Source organism: Pelodiscus sinensis, chromosome 2, assembly GCF_052426305.1.
Source record: "Pelodiscus sinensis isolate ZL-2025 chromosome 2, ASM5242630v1, whole genome shotgun sequence".
In the NCBI taxonomy this organism is placed as follows: domain Eukaryota; kingdom Metazoa; phylum Chordata; order Testudines; family Trionychidae; genus Pelodiscus; species Pelodiscus sinensis.
In genome coordinates, this window is record NC_143053.1 from 159,197,244 (window position 1) to 159,216,679 (window position 19,436).

The 19,436-nt window shown below is 39.7% G+C and overlaps 1 protein-coding gene across 2 annotated transcripts in view; it reads left to right on the forward strand.

Annotated features, from left to right (window-relative positions):
* DDC (dopa decarboxylase) overlaps positions 1 to 19,436 on the forward strand; it is a 116,083-nt gene that overhangs the window by 71,276 nt on the left and 25,371 nt on the right. For both annotated transcript variants that reach the window (XM_075921669.2, XM_025178093.3), the window contains exons 8-11: positions 427 to 521; positions 7,866 to 7,933; positions 13,915 to 13,991; positions 18,986 to 19,005. In XM_075921669.2, the coding sequence (XP_075777784.2) occupies positions 427 to 521; positions 7,866 to 7,933; positions 13,915 to 13,991; positions 18,986 to 19,005 (260 nt within the window). The remainder of the gene's footprint in view (positions 1 to 426; positions 522 to 7,865; positions 7,934 to 13,914; positions 13,992 to 18,985; positions 19,006 to 19,436) is intronic.

Sequence of the window (19,436 nt, forward strand, 5' to 3'; positions counted from 1 at the left end):
GGATCATTTAGAGTTCTCTCCATTGCTATAAGGGGCCAGCAAAGTTTAAATAAAAAAAGAATTGAGAGCTTTCTTTATAGAAATTAACACGTCACTAGATGTTTTTCAAGAAATATATATTTTTAGCATCCTGAACTGATCATAAATTAAGATTTTGTACTGAAAGTTTGTAGTAAATATAACTTGGAGTGTTTAAGGGCTCAATCCTGTTAAGAGAATTGTGGAACTGGGAAGGATCTCTGAGTATGAATTGTTTAGCAGAAGAGAGGTCTATGTCAGCTGATCACCTAGACCTCTGGCCTAGCTGAATTGATAAAATATGAATGACAAAGACTGGGAACCTTTTCAGTAACTTGGTCTAATGCAAATTAAGAAAGTGATATAATGAATAATTCTCTATTTATTTAATTTTCTTCATTTTTTCAGGCAACAAGGAGAACATCTGGATGCATATTGATGCCGCATATGCAGGGAGTGCTTTCATCTGCCCTGAATTCCGACATCTTCTCAATGGAGTGGAGGTTTGTGATGCTCTCCAAGGGTACCCAGGGTTGTGTGGCACCTCACCATTACCTTCCCTTCATGTGAAGCAGTCTTGTCTGTGTCTGCCATGGATCACTTCCCTGAAACCAGCAGCCTCTGGCAGTACAAGCATTGCTTTCCCAGTCCCTTCAGGCTTCTCTCTCTCTATGCAGGGAGTGATAAGCACACACCAATCCTGGAATACTCAGATAGTTCCTTGAAGTTTCCAGACCCTCACAATATTGCCAGGGCTGCTGTTCCTGAAGGAGAGTACATACCAACTTGTAAGATTTATCGTAGGACCATCAATTTGCTTAACATCATGGAATTAGGGGTGGGAGGTGTACGTGTGAATATACACATATATAGTGAAAACAAGAATAAGTGTATTGTCAAAGAATAGCGATTAATGGAATAGTGAGAGAGATTATCTAAATCAACTGGTAAAAGCTGGGTGCAAGCAAACAATAAGCATTTTAATATGGCTAAGTGTAAATGTTTACATCTGGGAACAAAGGATGTAGGGGACTCTATCCTGGGAAGCAGTGACTCTGAAAAAGATTTGGGGGTTGATAATCAGCTGACCATGTGTGTGAACATGCCATTGTGATTCTGTGACCAAAAATGACAGCCTAGGATGCATAAACAGGGGGATTGCCATATGAGCAGAAAAGTTCTTTTTACCTCTGTATGTGGTACTGGTGTCATTGCTGCCAGAATGCTATAGTCTGTGTCCATTTCTGGTGTCCACAATTTAAGGAGGACATTCATAAGTTGAACCGAACTCCAAGAAGAGTCATGAGAATTATTTGGGAGAAGTTTTATGCTTGTGCTATATAGGTGGTCAGAGTAGATGATCACAGTGGTCCCTTCTGGCCTTACACACTTTGGCTATTGGAAACAAATGGTTACATGCAAAACAGAATCATAACATGCTTTCTAGACACTAAACTTGATTAACAGTTACTTTCACCTAAAAACATTTATCTCATCCAATGTTCTCTCTAGCATACACCCCTTTTCAATAAGAGTCCCTCCTCCTCTTCTCCCCATCCAGTATACTCAAATCTTTTATAGGAACCTCAACATAAGATTCTCTGGTCCTTTTGTATTTACTATCTTGTTGCTTCTATCTTACAATCCTTTATTTGCATTCAGTTCAGACTGGAGATAGGAGACCCACTGTAAACAAAACAATTCTCAATTTATATGTAAACGGGGGAGTGGCATCCCAGCCTGACAGCAGTTTTTCACTCTTCCTTGTATCTAATACCTTGGTACAAACTTTAAGAACATGTTTACAGTGTATGTCCATAAATCCTTACATAGTATCTGTACATATACTGCATAATGATATTGACCAATGTGACACCAGGACAGTGATACTGACATTGAAATGCTGAGGGAGATTAGAGAGGCTGCCAAAATAAAGAACTCTATAATAATGGGGGATTTTAATTATCCCCATATTGAATGGATACATGTCACCTCAGGAAGAGAAGCAGAGATAAAATTTCTCAATGGCTTAAATGACTGCTTCTTGGAGCAGCTGGTGCAGGAACCCATAAGGGGAGAGACAATTCTCGATTTAGTCCTGAGTGGAGCGCAGGATCAGGTCCAGGATATAACCGTTACAGGACCGCTTGGGAATAGTGACCATAATATAATAACATTCAACATTCCTGTGGTGGGAAGAACACCTCAGCAGTCCAGCACCCTGGCATTTAATTTCAAAAAGGGGAATTACACAAAAATGAGGTTAGTTAAACAGAAATTAAAAGGCACAGTGACTAGAGCCAAATCCCTGAAAGCTGCATGGAAACTTTTTAAAGACACCATAATAGAGGCCCAACTTAAAGGTATACCCCAAATTAAAAAACATAGCAAGAGAACTAAAAAAGAGTCACCGTGGCTTAACCACCATGTAAAAGAAGCAGTGAGGGACAAAAAGGTATCTTTTAAGAAGTGGAAGTCCAATCCTAGTGAGATAAATAGAAAGGAACATAAACACTGTCAAATCAAGTGTAAAAATGTAATAAGAAAAGCAAAAAAAGATTTTGAGGAACATCTAGCCAAAAACTCAAAAAGAAATAACAAAATGTTTTTAAGTACATTAGAAGCAGGAAGCCTGCTAAAAAACCTGTGGGTCCCTAGATGATGGAGCTATAAAAGGAGCAATCAAGGACGATAAAGCCATTGCGGAGAAACTAAATGATTTCTTTGCTTCAGTCTTCACGGCTGAGGATGTTGGGGAGATTCCTGAATCTGCACCGTCCTTTGTGGGTGATGAATCTGAGGAACTGTCCCGGATTGAAGTGTCATTAAAGGAGGTTTTGGAACAAATAGAAAAACTTATTGTTAACAAATCTCCGGGACCGGATGGCATTCATCCAACGGTTCTAAAAGAACTCAAATGGGAAATTGCTGAGCTATTATCCGTGGTTTGTAACCTATCCTTTAAATTGGCTTCCGTACCTAATGACTGGAAGGTAGCCAACGTGACACCAATATTTAAAAAGGGCTCTAGAGGCGATCCTGGCAATTACAGACTGGTAAGTCTAACTTCAGTACCGGGCAAATTAGTCGAAACAATAGTAAAGAATAAAATTGTGAAGCATGTAGAAGAACATAAATTGTTGGGCAAAAGTCAACATGGTTTCTGTAAAGGGAAATCCTGTTTTACTAATCTGTTAGAGTTCTTTGAAGGAGTTAACAAACATGCGGACAAGGGGGATCCAGTAGATATAGTATACTTGGATTTTCAGAAAGCCTTTGACAAGGTCCCTCACCAAAGGCTCTTGTGTAAATTACATGGCCATAGGATAAGGGGGAAGGTCCTTTCTTGGATTGAGAACTGGTTAAAAGACAGGAAACAAAGGGTAGGAATAAATGGTAAATTTTCAGATTGGAGAGGGGTAACTAGTGGTGTACCCCAAGGGTCAGTCCTGGGACCAATCCTTTTCAACTTATTCATAAATGATCTGGAGAAAGGGGTAAGCAGTGAGGTAGTAAAGTTTGCAGATGATACAAAACTGTTTAGGATAGTCAAGACAGAAGCAGACTGTGAGGGACTCCAAGAAGATCTCACCAAACTGAATGACTGGGCAACAAAATGGCAAATGAAATTTAATGTGGATAAGTGTAAAGTAACGCACATTGGGAAAAATAACCCCAACTATACGTACAGTATGATGGGGGCTAATTTGGCTACAACAAATCAGGAAAGAGATCTTGGAGTTATCGTGGACAGTTCTCTGAGAACTTCCACGCAGTGTGCAGCGGCGGTCAAAAAGGCAAATAGGATGCTAGGAATTATTAGGAAAGGGATAGAAAATAAGACCCACAATATCTTACTGCCCCTGTATAAAACTATGGTACGCCCACATCTTGAATACTGTGTACAGATGTGGTCTCCTCACCTCAAAAAAGATGTTTTGGCCTTGGAAAGGGTTCAGGAAAGGGCAACTAAAATGATTAGGAGTTTGGAACAGGTCCCATATGAGGAGAGGTTAAAGCGTCTGGGACTTTTCAGTTTAGAAAAGAGGAGACTGAGGGGGGATATGATAGAGGTCTATAAAATCATGAGTGGTGTGGAGAGGGCTGATGAAGAAAAGTTATTTATTAGTTCCCTAAATAGAAGAACTAGAGGACACCAAATGGAATTAATGGAGAGCAGGTTTAAAACTAATAAAAGAAAGTTCTTCTTCACACAGCGTGTAGTCAACCTGTGGAACTCCTTGCCAGAGGAGGCTGTGAAGGCTAGGACTATAATAGAGTTTAAAGAGGAGCTAGATAATTTCATGGAGGCTAGGTCCATAAAAGGCTATTAACCAGGGGATAAAATGGTGTCGTTGGCCTCTGTGTGTCAGAGGCTGGAGAGGGATGGCAGGAGACAAATTGCTTGATCATTGTTTTTGGTTCACCCTCTCTGGGGCACCTGGTGCTGGCCACTGTCGGCAGACAGGATATTGGGCTAGATGGACCTTTGGTCTGACCCAGTATGGCCGTTCTTATGTTCTTATGTTTTGTACATTTCACAATAACATTGATAACTAGTGTTACACCGTCTTTCATTTCAAACCACGTATAACATTCATTAGTGAACTAGAATGTACATCACAGAATCAGGAGACTACTGTAAACTCCCCCTCCCCCACATACATTCTTGTCAGTTGACACTAAGAGGTTCTTGGGTCAAAACCAACAAGGAGAAGCTCCATGGATTCTTAAACCTCTGCTTTCCTCTGACTGTACCCAGAGCTATATCAGTATTCCACACTTCTGTACAATGTATGGATAGTGATGCATAGAAACCAAACTTTGTATAAATCTGGTCATCTGAGCAAACTTATTTCCTTACTGTGGTCCTGAGCACATCCCTCTGGTACTGTGAAAAAGTACAGGAAGAGGAGGCATTGATCTGTGTATTTTATCATAAGCCCTTGCACCCAGCCAGCCCAGTCCCTCTTCCCTTCCCAAAATGACCCCCAAATCAGGTGAAAAGATTTTAAGAGGACTTCCTTTAAATTCCAAGAAGGGCAGGATTATATCAAAATGTTGGATTTTTGATTCGGTCTTCTATTCAGTCAGTTGTTAAATTCGATCCAGATCCAAATTTCCCCTAAAGTTTGGGGAGAGGGCTTTGTGTCCAGTGTTTTAGTTTGGGCCCCTTTTAATCACCATTCAACACATTTGTGCTACAAGCTAAGCTACCAAAGGCAGCAACCTAAACCCACTTCGTAACTGTGATTCTAGGCATATTAGTGAGGAATGTGATAAGGCAACATTAAAAGATGTGAGAACCATAGATCCACTTTTGATATGCTCCTCTTGGGAATCTATCCTCACAGCTGCTTTTAGACCATTAATTGTGTGCAAAAATGGGGACTTGAAGACAGACAAAATTGTTCCACGAAGAAGCAAAAATTAGCTTTGACAACTCACACAATTTTATCATATCAAAAGTGGTTTTAATTTATAATAGTTACTATGTCAGGTAAAACCATTTCTACCATCTTTACACTAGAGTAGATAGAATACCAGTGTATATATAAACGTTTGCCGTTCAGAGCACCTAAGTAACATCAATTTAACCAAGCCTGAGAAAGGGGGACTTTTGCTTAAATATTTATATGTGTTGTTTAACATTTACAAATATAACCACTACTTCCTTATCTGTTTTGAAAGCAAGACATAGAAGTGTTACTATATGCCTCCTAAGGGACATATAATGCCAGGCTGTGGCTGTGTCTACAACTGACTGGGTTTAATATTTGAAAATGAGTCAGTTGAAATTTTCTTCCAATAACTCTCAGGGTTTTTTTTCCTTTCCTCTCACTGAGTCACTTGACACTCAGTTGCTTAGATAAGGGTACTGCAATTTCCTGATGCTTCCCTCACAGTGTCAGATAAGTCCTTGTCTCCACAGTCAATGGAGAAAATATCACTGTTTGGTAAAGAAAGAAATTTAAACAGAGCAGCTTTGATGGACAGAGTAATAAAAAGAGGAGGAAAAATCTAACAAATGAAACATTTCTCTCGTATACTGTTTTTTTATCAGCAAATAAAGCTTGCTGTAATTTCCTGTGTGGGTTTTATTAATTATTTTTATTGGTTCCTAGAGGAAATGAATCAACATCCATAGCACAGACAGCATCTGTCAGTGTAGCAACTATTCAACAGCTATGAATAGATTCCCTACCTCAGATACTAGAAGGATAAAAAACCTCCTCCAATGTGGGCAACCATTTCCCTTTCACTAAAGATATGGAAGTGAATGAGAAACCAGTGTGAAAAGATAGCTATTAGGTGAAGACTGGTGCTTCAAGATCCCCAGTTCTTTGTGTCCCTGATGTTCAAAATCAATGGCCACCATAGGACCTAAAGGAGAAGATTTTCAACACAAATGTCCTTCATACCTTCAACAGTTTGGGAAGCTACCTTGAATAAATGTACAGTAATGCAAAGTTGATGGTGTTTAATTTAATGTACAGGACCTCCCTGCATTACAACGGCCCGAGTTGCAACCCCCTGCACTTATGACCATTTTTTGTAAGTGCAGAAGGGACTGAAAACCTCTGACTTACGTCCTCAGCCCGCATTTACGACAACACCCGGCGCCTATCGTAAATGCGGGTTTGAGTTACGATGCTCCTGACGTGCGACGCTTCTCCGGGAACCAATTGTGTCGCAAGTCAGGGGCCGCCTGTGTAACCAGGAGTGCGGTGTAGCACTTGTTAAAAGTTGTATCTAAATTTAGTTCAGATGAGAAATGACTTTTAGACTAAATGAAAAAGATTTTAGGGAGAAATGATTTTTGACCAGCTCTAATTCTCTGCCTAGAATTACTGAAACACAGCTCCATATCAAAATCTATTGCCTCTGTATGTGCATGCACATATAAAGTGTATGTACATATTAATAGCATTAATTTCTCACTCTATGAAATAGTGAAATCTGGGAACCTCTGAATAGAAAATGGAATAAAAAACAAAATGTGGGATGTCTTTTGTTTACATTGAGATGGAGATGTTTATATATTATATATATTAAAGTTCAATAAAAGCTATATAAAGAGCACATTATCAATGACACAAGTGAAACATTCAAGATTTAGGAGATGCCATAAGTTAGGTTGTCCAAGCAGAGCCATCTCTAGGGTATAGCAAATCAGTGACTGCTTTGGGATACCCATTTTGGGGGCCCCCACAGGCCAGTGAAATTGGTTGCATGGTTGGCCTCAGAATTATTTGTCACTTCTGCCCTGTGTTCAAGCACCTTGAATTCTGCTCCCTCATGTGTATGCAGAATAGCTGTGAAGAAGCAAAGTGTACTTAAACCTGTGTACTTTGAGCATTCATATAGTCCTGTTGACATCTGAAGACTTACATGAGGCTTAGATGATAAATATTCCTTTTGCTGGTCCTCTGTGCAGGGTGAATTTCACCCTGCGTGCACATGTAACTGTAACTGTAACCGGGCGCATTTAAACTTGGGACCTCTGGAGCTTAGTGTGTAGAGCCTCTACTGCTTGAGCTAAAAGACAGCTGGCTCTTAGCTTAGGCTATAGAGCTCTCTTGATCTTATCTCTTGCTATAAGTGATCTAAGTGCCACTACATGGGACAGTGAACCACACTAGGTGTATGAGTTACATAACCATCATTTACGTTAGATGGAATTACATTGTTATCTTTAAATCCCCAATTCAGGAAAACATCCCTTTTGTTTTAGTGCTTTCCTGAATCTTGGTGCAATTGGGGAAGCTGACAGTGCTTTTATAAGTTAAGGCTTTGAAACTTTTTTTTTCTAATTCTTCCTTTTTTTTTTTTTTAAACCCTGTCAGTTTGCAGATTCATTTAACTTTAACCCTCACAAATGGCTCCTAGTGAATTTTGACTGCTCTGCTATGTGGTAAGTAGCACAGGATGTGTAAAGTTGTCAGAAATAATGAACTTCAGGGTGAAGCACACTCTTTCTAAATACATATTCCCTTTGTCACATAGAAATATGTAGTTTTGTCTAGTGTTTGCCTGATGTGAATGATTCACAGTAGCATGAAAAATTGTTTGACTGAGGTGGTAGAAAACCAGAGACAAGTCTGAGCCCTGATGTTTGGAACTAGACATGAAAATTCAGGAGATATAGCAAAGAAATGAGTTGTACCTTACACCAAACTTCTTTCTCTATTTTGATAAGGTTTCTCTGAGTCTTGATTGCAGACTTTAAAAGTCTTTGTTTATAGAGACTGGTCTTTTGGTAGATTCAGAGCAGGACAATTTAAAAAAAGCCTTTGTAAATGTTTTTCAATTATTTTCATCATTCATGTGTGAGGATCGAGACTGCATTTTGTATTCTAGGACGCAACATGGAGAAACAAACCTGTAGGTATATCATGTTCACAAACCAAAAGGGCCTAATGAAAACAATCATCATCACAAGAAAAATAATACAAAATTTCCATAGCTGAAAATTCCATAGCTAAGACTTAGGCTATGTCTACACTACAAAGAAAAGTCAGAAAAAGAAACTCAAAATTGTGAACTGCAATTTGCGATCTTTTTCTGCTTTTCTTCCAAAAGAGGCCTACACAGGGCCAAATGTTGGGGGAAAACCCTCTTTCAGAACATCCTTTCTTCCTTGTTAAATGAGGTTTACAGGGATGCCGACAAAACACGTCTGCTTTTTCAAAAAAAATTTCGGAAAAGCAGACGTGTTCCTTGGATGTGGCAGAGCTTTTTCACATGTACTGTCAGAGTTTCCCAACAAAACCAATATTTCTAGCATCTCACAGTCATATTCCTTATGATTATGCTGATTACAAAAAGAGCTGCTCAGGAAATGGTAAATATTTTCCATGAAAATTAAAATAAAACTTTAAAAAAGTGAAAAATGCCTTTCACTTTTTGCTGAAAAACTTTGAAAAATTAAAATAAAAAAAAACAAAACAAATGAAAAATTTGGAATAGTACTAATTACTAGTACTCTCTCTTCCTTATCTTCAACATTTTTAATGTTGTATCAATGTCATCTTCCCTTGTTTCAAAAATATATATCACCATATAATAGGAGTTGTTCAGCTATTAGGTTAGAGGTGTTTAAGTCTAAGCTGTCCAGATCAGAGTCCTAATGCAAATGTACTTCTTTTTGTAGGTATAAGTTGGTTATTGTGATCAATTATTACTCTAATACCTAGGAGTCCTCATCATGTACTCGGTGTGTATCTAGACTACATCCCTCTTTCAACAGAGGGATGTAAATTAGACACTTCAAAATTGCAAATGAAGCCGGGATTTAAATATCCTGTGCTTCATTTGCATAATCACGTAATGGTGCTCTTTCGAAAAAGCACTCTTTTGAAATTGAAACCGCAGTCTAGATGTAGTTCTTTCAAAAACGGGACACTTTTTCGAAAGATCCTGTAAACCTCGGTCTTTCGAAACAAGGATCTTTCGAAAAAGCGCCCTGTTTTCGAAAGATCCGCGTCTAGACTGCGGTTTCAAATTCGAAATAGTTCTTTTTTGAAAGAGCACTATTATGTGATTATGCAAATGAAGCACAGGATATTTAAACTTCGGCTTCATTTGCAATTGTGAAATGTCCAATTTACATCCCTCTGTCGAAAGAGGGATGTAGTCTAGACACACCCTAGGACCTCCATTATGCACAGTGCTGTGCAAATGAGCAAAAGCTCAATCTGTTTCTAGTGTTCTGATTCTGCCTCATCTATTAGTGGTGGTCACATCTCAGTAAAGAGTATTTTGTGGTGTAACCAAACCCCTAGAGGGTAATTATCTTACAATGAGATGTGTGTCTCTGTAGCCATTAAGAAGAAGGGTAGGATTCTTTTTCTAGCTTCCTCCTCAACTCCCTTTCATGCTTCTTAGAACCAAGTTACAGCCGTTAATGGAAGTGATGAAATAAATCATCATATCTTTATTGTGGCTTTCTCTCTCAATTCACTTCTCATCAATCAGTGGGCCTCATATGGCAACACAAAATGGTAATAAGAAACTCAGTAGCCATTCATGAGCAGTGAAGGTAAACTCTTTGAAAGGAAAGGTTGTGTAAGTCACCAAATAGCTACCAAATGGTGCAATTTCCAGACATTTTAGAATCTGAATTTGCTCTTGATTGCACTGACCTAAATCGATGGCATTATACATGGGTGGTGGGTGAACCTAGGGCTGGGGGAGGCAAGCTCCCAACCCTGCCCTCCTACCCGAGTCCCCACCTCTGCTGCCTTGTTTGAGCCAAGGATCCCTCCCACTTTTAGGGGCAGGCCACCCCTCCCCTAGCTTTCTTAACCCTGGTTAGAGAACAGTATGGGGAAGACAGAGGGACATGCGGCCCCAGACCAAGCACAGACAAAGCAGCCCCAGCATACCCCAGAGCATGAGGAGGGTGGATCCCCGGCCCTGGAAAGTGCATGGCAGGCAGCCCCATGACCTCAGAGTATGGGCAGTGCCCAACCCCAGCCTCCCCAGCCCCAGGAGGGCTGGTGGCATGGCCCCTAACCTCTGCAGCACTGAAGCCCAGACAACCCTGGGAAACTGGGAGAGATGGGCTGAAGAGAGGCAGGAGCTGGGAAAGGAATGTGGGCTGACAGTTTGGGAAGGCATTGTCTTCTCCTACCTCTTATACCTGCTGCTCATGGAGTTTAATGTAAAACTGAGGTAAACTGGAGGAGACTCAAGCGCTTAGGAAGAGATTTTCAAAGTCACAAACAGCAGTGAGACCCCCCATATTCATTGGTGTCTTGAAAAATCTCCCCCTGAATTCATTCCCTTCATAATTCTGTGATGCCACGTTAAAAGCATACAAAAAGAATTACAAAGCTTTTTTTATTGTATTGCTCCTATTCTTCTAAAACCCAGACATTTAAAAATCTGTGTACAGGCAGTCCCCGAGTTACGCGGATCCGACTTATGTCGGATCCACAGTTACGAACGGGGATTTTCTCGCCCCGGAAGACTGGAGCGGCGGGATGCCTGGTCCCGCCGCCCGTCTCCTCTGGGGTGAGAAAAGCTGCTCCCCGTCTCCCTGGTCTGCTCTATTCAGAGGAATGTGTATTGTTCACTTGGGGTTATGAAGTTTTAATGTGCAAATCTCAGCCAGTTTATATACATCACAATGAGTCTATTAGTGTGATATCGCATCTCTAGAAAAACTTCAGCCCCCATAAGGTATCAAAGGAAATTTCTAAAATATGTATAGAGGCCTTAAATCAGGCAATAATATGTACAAATAAAGGTAAGGACATGACTTATATCCACAAATGTATTCGCTGGTAGAAGCTAAAATCCATTTTGGGGAAGTTTAACTATTCAGGGTAAAATATAAACCTTGGTGTGTGCAGATGCAGCTCTATTGATTTATTTTTTAGGATTTTCTTGGGATATTCAATTTTTTTACATAAAGCCCTCTCAAATACATGGTTTCTTATTGTCAGCTAGAATCTTTGAGACTTTTACCTGGGAAAAATTGTATCCCACAGGTAGGCAATAATTTTTGATGAAGGCCACTCCAAGGTTTTGGTAAGTGGTCCAGGGCTGCACTTTTCTATGGATAGGGTACAGGGTCTGGGACAGGGTTTGGGTGCAGAAGGGAGCTTGAGGTCGGTGATTTCAGTGCAGGAGAAGGTGTGGGTCCAAGAGGGGGTTTGGATAAAGGCTGAGGTCATGACCTAGGGCAGGGAATTGGGTGCACAGTCTAGGATGAGGTATTGGTGCAGGAGAGAATTTTGGCTTGAAGGAAGGGTATAGGAGGGGGTACAGGGTCTGGGAGGGAGATATGACCTGGGGCAATGGGTACACAGGGCTTGGGTGGTGACCTGAGGTAGGAGGGGGTGATCACCCAGGGCAGGGCATTGTGGTGCAGGATGGGGTGGGATGTCAAAGACAGGCTCTGGAAGGGAGACACTTACTGAGGTGGCTCTCAGCCAGCAGCTCATCAGGACCCTCAGGCGGACTACCTGCCTGCCACAACCCCAGGCCAATCAAAGCATCTGGCTGCTCCATGTGCCTCTCTGCACCACATGCCCCTTATGAGAGAGGAGGCTTAATGTGCTGCCTCTACCCCCAGTACAATCTCTCAGCTTCCCGGTGTGTGGCACAGAGAGGCACATGGAGCAGCCAGTCACTTTGAGCAGCTTGGGGCTGCTCTGTACCTGAGGGTCCAGGCAGAATGGGCCACAGGCTGGATTCAAAGGCTTGGCAGGTTGGCCTTCAGGCTGTATCTTTCCCATCCCTGCAATCCCTTTTACAAACAATAAAATCAGAACTTGTTGGGCTCACCAACACAATAGGTGGTACCAGTCCATATAGCCACTTGTGAGCTAATGAGAGTGGGAGCTGAAAACATTTAGTACTTTTTAGTAGTAATTGCTATATCATACCAAATGTTTAATCAGATTTCCTGTCTCTGATATTGATCAATACAGGATGTTGCAACAGAAGGAGTGGACTTCTAATTCTAGTAGTTCATTGCCTTGTACTTCTATAATATGGTAGCAGTTTCCTCCAGTCCCCACATGACTCATGTAAATAATTAAGTAGGTGTGTAACTTGGTGCACAAGTCCCATTGATTTCAACTGCAGCTAATGCAGTTAAAATTATGCATGCTGCTTATCTCCCTATATATAAGGAACAAATGTTATTTTTTGGAATATGATACTAAGTGCACATAGAGTGTTTCTCACACATACACACACATGCATACAAAGAGTAAGATACTGGAAATTAGATGTATAAGGTAGAAATTTACAAATAATTCACAAACGAACATGCAGAATACCGTACAATAAATGGGATTGCTGACCATTTTCTCTTCCCTGTCCCATACTACCGATCTTAGTTATTTTATCAAATATTTACAAGCCTAATATGGTGACAAAATAGTCTCTACCTTTGAAGCATCTAGAATCACCTTACTGGTCATGTAGAATGCCCAATGCTTTTTGTATGAATGACTTCCACTATAAATAAACATTATGCATCAAAAGATTTATTATCACTGATCAATATGATGTAGCTTCTTCCCTTTATAAGCAAAAATAAATATCTGTGCTTCTGAAACTTAATCCAGCTACACTTCCCACTAGTTTTACACTCAGTGGAGCTTATCTTTCAGAGATCATTACATTATAAAGGTTGCACTTCTGTAGCATAGCACCCTTGGGACCTGACCGGTTCCAAACCAGAGAATTTGTTGAACTACAGGAGGTCGGTATTGTCTAGAAGCATTACCAGCACTTCCACTGCTTACTGGGGCCTTAGAAGATATTTAGGGGTAAATTAGAGCTAAATAACAGCACAGAACACTGAGAGCCAGCACTGCTGGCTGTAAACAAATAGTAGAGGACTGTGAGAAACTTGACCGCAGCCATGATAAGTGAACATCTGGATAACTAAAATCATGCTAGATCACAGATGTTGCCGGACCAGAGTGTGCTGGACTAGAGAGGCTCAACCTTTATCAAGCCTTCAGAGACATGGTAGTTCTTACATTGCAATTGCTTCAACAAATAGCTAGGAATCTTGTATTTATTGCTAATTTTACTGTTGTCTTAATTAGCTTACATGTTCTACTGTGAATGCCTGTTTTTCCTGTGTGTGTTTGTTTCCTGTCTGTTTTTCTAACTATGCAGTTAGAGTTTGATTCTGCAAATCCTAACTTCGGGACTTCATGCTTACCACTGTGAAAGTAGGGTCATTATAGTAAATAAAGATTTACAGGAATTGGGCCCAAAATAAGGACTAGACAGTATATTAGAAATGTGACTGAAATTGATTTTCCTGACCTGGTTTTCATTATCCAATCAACATTTAACCGTCTTTTCTCTTAGATGAGACAATGCTGTGATAATCTAATCCATGTTTGATCTTTTGTGCAGGGTGAAGAAGAGATCAGATTTAACAAATGCCTTTAAATTAGACCCTCTTTACCTGCAGCATTGCCATCAGGACTCTGGTAACATTGCATTTAACTATGATCTGCGTTATCCACACTTCTTTTTTTAAATTGCAAAACGTAGTGAAAGTTTCAGAATAACATTTTTAGGATCATCTAAATCCCATTTTCAAAAATGACTAAGGATCAGATTTTCAACTATATTTAAGTCCCTATAGAGACAAATAATTGCCTAACCCTTATTTAAATCATTCAATATTTTTAAATACAAAATATTTACTTTTTATACTGCAAAAATAATTATTATTTTGCTTTTTTGCCCAATTCAGGATGAATTCATAATTTTCAAAATATTTGAGTTTCCCACAGGACAAAAATTCTGATTTTTAACCAGCTCTAGTCATAAGCCTACATAAATTAATAGTCCAATTAAAAATATAATGTTTTAACTTGTATTTATGAAGTCCATTCTATTCACAGGGAAGATAGCTATATGCATGGATATGTTTTGCCAGCTTATTTGTGGTTTTCCAGCAAAAAAATCTTTATAGAGTTATCAAAACGGTCTGTATATATTTTAAGTTTAAATACTGAGGGAAATTTTTTGAACAATATAGTGAGAAAGGAGAGTGACTGGTATGTAATGCAGGGCTTTACAGAGTGATGGGATAACTAGCTGCAATCTACAAGAATGCCAAAGTAAATGAAGAAAATTTGATGCTGGTTGATGGAAAACAATTTTATAAAACTGAATCATGATAATATCAGAATATTTGAAGCAATGCACACACACATACACCCCTTTATATAGTGTCTCATTTATTAATTCTCTTACACTACATGGATCAGACTGTTCTTTTGCCCCTCAAGTTCAGCCTTTGGTCCCCTTGATTCAGGAGTTATATTGCCCTCCTTCAAGGTCCGCCCAATAACTCAGGCTGGCTGCAGTCCTTGCTCAGCTTCTCCAAGATGGCCCCTTTCATCTCTATCCTTTGATACCAGATAGACATTTGCATCTCTGGAAGCTTCTCCTTATCTCCAGGCCTCAACCGGTTTAACCACATGATTTACTTGTCATATAGCTACAGTAATTTTCCCTATTTGGAGAGGAGGCCTGAAATAGTCATAGATGGCTCCATTACACTTTAAAGAGACAGGTACCCTAGGACAGGGAGTAAGTCAAGCCTACAAACCTTGTGTAGATTTGAGGGCTTTGTAAAATTCCAGTGAAGATATTGCAATCTTTGGCCATGCATAAGCTGCCTTGATGGGTCAAGGCAGAATGGCTCCAGTTCCGTCATCTGCTGCCCCTCACCCACAGTGCCCCCTGTAATTGGTTATAATTGTGTAGGGTCAGATATAGTTGTGCAAGGTACCACTGATCAATGTTATAAGTTGCATAGTAACTTTTACTGCCTTGGAATGGAAACATACTCTGTAGAATGACTGGTCTCTTGACTCCTAATATTTCTGTTGAATATGCTCCCTTTTACCACAAGCACATGAGCCTCTGGGTAGCAACCACGAAGGTGCTAAGGAAACTGCACAAACTGAGTTGCACTTCCATAGCCATTGCCTTTCCCTTCTGTGTATCCCTCCTCTCCCATGGAATTAGGCTGATTTTTGTCTTGCCACTGTGTAATAAAAGGGGGGGGGAAATTCACAGTGAAATTGCTACATTATAAGGAGCTGGCTCTTGTTAGATACAGTTTAAAATAAATACTTAAATTATTTTTTGCAAATGTAACACAATTACATCTATCAAAAATAGGGTCCTTTACCAGGTCATTACAATGCATGATTTCTATCCTAAAACTACAAGAGGAGGAGTAAACATATGGGCTACGTCTACACTGGCCCCTTCTTCGGAAGAGGCATGCTAATTTCTAACTTTGGAATAGGGAAATGCACGGGGGATTTAAATAAAGATGGCCGCCACTTTTTTTCCGGCTTGGGGAAAAGCCGGAAAAGAGAGTCCAGACTGGCGCGATCCTCCGGAATAAAGCCCTATTCTGGAGGATCTCTTATTCCTACCTGAAGTCTGGACGCTCTTTTCCGGCTTTTCCCCAAGCCGGAAAAAAAGCGGCGGCCATGTTTATTTAAATCCCGCGGGGGATATTTAAATCCCCCGTGCATTTCCCTATTCCAAAGTTAGAAATTAGCATGCCTCTCCCGAAGAAGGGGCCAGTGTAGACGTAGCCATGTTGTTTGGTGTGTATTACTTGTTATAAGAAAAAATGTAGCTGTACGACATTTTCTTGTTGCATCACCATTAATTTTGGCACCCAGACCTGAGATTTTCCAAACCCAAACTCAACAAATATCTCATCCTAATATAAATGAGGCAACCCTGGAGATAGAGAACAAAGTAATCTTTTCTATTCCTGTAACTTTTAAAAGACACAAGTACTAAATGTAAGGAATTTCCTAATTCCTGGCTATGTGGGCTGAACTTTGATTTTAATACAATTCAAATATAAAACAAAGAAATAATCAGAAAATTGCACAGGTTTTGGAGATGAGGTTCCTCCTCTCTGGGTAAAGTGCCCAAGAAACATATATTTTTAGAGCAATGTTTTTCTAAATGAGTATGACTACACATAGATACGGAGAGTTACCTACCTTATATGAAAATAGACTTTCTTTTTTAAAATTTTAAACTGAATATTAGCTGTCATGAAAATAGTGAAACTGGCAACACTAGAATGTGAGATCTTCTGTTTTCACCAGCAGGTAGAGTGCCTGCAAGAGAAAAGTAATCCCTGCTTAACATTGTCCACCAAACTGTTTTCTACTTGACCTGGGTGCTCCTCCTAATAGAGCCATTTCCTCTCCTTAATCTGCCAACAAAAGTACCAACTGTGGTGATATTTTTTTCTGATCTGGACATAGTAACCCAGCAAAATGTTCCATGAAGGTCCTCAGATGACAGCATCCCTTGGTCTTTACCAACCTGATCCAGATTTGAACCAGAAGATTAATTGCTTTGTGTCATGTCCTTATTGCCAGTCATTTCCAAGAAATAAAAGAGCCACATTTTTCAAATTCAAGTGCCTAAAGTGGAGCTGTTACATGCATATTTAGGCACCTAAGTAATTGCATGATTTTCGAAGCTGCTGAATGTCTGCAACTCCAGTTGACTTCAATGAGATATATAGGAGCTTAGCTCTTCTGAAAATCACACTACTTTTATTTAGGTGCCTAATGATGGGTGTACGTGCCTAATTGTGTGCACCCCAGTTGGAAAACTTCAGCCAAGAAAAACAGAATGTCAATTTAAACTTCATTCATCTATCACACAGGAATTTAAATGATTGGCAAAAAAAATCAATCTGTGTGCAATTATTCTTAATAACCTTCTAGCAATTACATACACCCATAAGAGGAAAGTCTTTATTTTGTCAGTAATTATAATTGTGTATGATTTGCTTCCTCGCACTAGAGAAATTATACTAGCCTGCCTGGCAACCCAAGGAATAGGTCAGATTCAAATGGCAGCGTTAGGAGGAAACAGATTTATATTCTATTGTGAATACCACATGTGCTCCCACAATTCAAATTCTCCTGATTAATGTAAGAGTAAGGTGTATAATCACTAGAAGAAGGACTAATCATTGATTGCTTTCTATTGCTCAGCTTATAAAAGGGGCCACTAATAGATTGTTAGACATGGCCCCTCACAGGAACATACGATTAGTTCCCTATCACCTGTTGCCTTAGTCTTTGCTACCGGCCTTACAACTGTTAAATTTTAATAGCTATTAATATATAAAAGGAAAAGAGTGTTATCAAATTGACTTATTCTTGGGACCCAACTGATCCTCTGCTAGTCAATGTGTGCAGTTTACTAGTGCAGAAGGGGCCCAAATGTGGATGAGAGTCCCATTGTCCTAGGTGCTAAATAAACATCTACTGAAGAGACAGTCATTGGCTTGAAGAATTTACAATTCTGATCATCACAAAAAGCAACTTGTTAATGAAGCCAATGAGTATGGGGACGAAGGATGAGATTGTAAAAATAGGAGTATTTTCCCACATAGTGTAGCTCAGTGGTCACCAACCTTTTTCAGCATAAGATCACTTTTTGAATGTAGGTGTAACCCAAGATCTACCCCTAAGACAATGTTGTAGAATAATCAGTCTTTTTTTAATTTATGCTATGTAAATCTAAAATCAAGTGCATATAATTATAGAATAAAGTCTATTTTTAATTTATGCTATATAAATATATTTGGGCATATAATTGTTGTTATTGCACAAGCAAGCAGATGTAGACATATAAGCCAGTGCAGCTTTAACATCGGTTTACTAGCGTGCACAAATAAATTGTGAAAGCAAGGGGTAAAATAAAGGCAAATGTACACTTCTCCCTGCCAATCAGTGTATGGTCCACCAGAGCCAGGTGGATGTGGCATTCTGTCCACTGAGGCTGCCCCAGAAGGGACAGCGTCACTGCACTCTGGCGTTAGCTGGAGCAAAGCAGGACAGCTGCCTGCCCACCACACGACCCAGCCGGAACCCACCAAGTCACCGCCACCACTGCTCACCTTCCATTCCAGCAGTAAGTGTGAATGAGCAAAGTAAGGTGATCAACAGCATAAAATCTTTCTGGAAGAGATTTCCAGTTCCCCAAAGTGAAGACTATGGCAGTTTTATAACAGAGAGCCTGCGATGAGCTGGTGACCTGTTACTGCTCATTCTCCATATTCTACTTTTCAAGACAAATTTACTGACAGGTGTTTTATTCGATACTTGCCAGACAAGTGCCCCTTTATAACGGGAAGATAAAAAGGGTATTTGGTATGTCATCATTCACATGATCCCAAATATAACAAAAAGGGGAGCCTCATTTCTCCTTTTGAAATCTGTATGGTTAATTGTGCCAGCTGTTTGCTTAATTCCATGCCTTCAGCTGCCACTGTACTCAACACCGCAGAAAACCTTGCAGCATCATGGCCACATGTATGGTGGCACTGAAATATAAAGATGTAATTTAGCACACTAGTTTTTGCTATCACAGTAAACAGATTTATATTTTTTTCCTTATTTTACAGGACTTGTTACAGATTATAGGGTAAGTACAGTGCCCTCAGTAATAATAAAAATATTGATTTTTACGTGGTAACTTTTTTTAAAATAGGCTTTCCTTTAATTGTCCCTATTGTAACTCACAGTTAGCTTTTTTTTTTTCTGTGAAAGAGGCTCAGCATGCTATTCCCTTGATAATTTCCCAAAGAAGGAAAATCTAAAACTCCAGTCCCAATTTATTTTTAAACTTTTTGTTTACAAGTTATATAGATTTATACCAATTAACAACAAGGGATAAGGAATACAACCCATAATAGGGAAATAACTAATTAAAGAATATACAGATAAATTAGCTGTATTCAAGTTGGCAGGGTCAGATGAAATTCATTCTTGGACACCTAATGAACTATCTGAAGTGATCTTAGAACTGTTAGCAATTTCTCTGAGAACTCCTGAAGGCAGCTGAGGTCCTAGAAG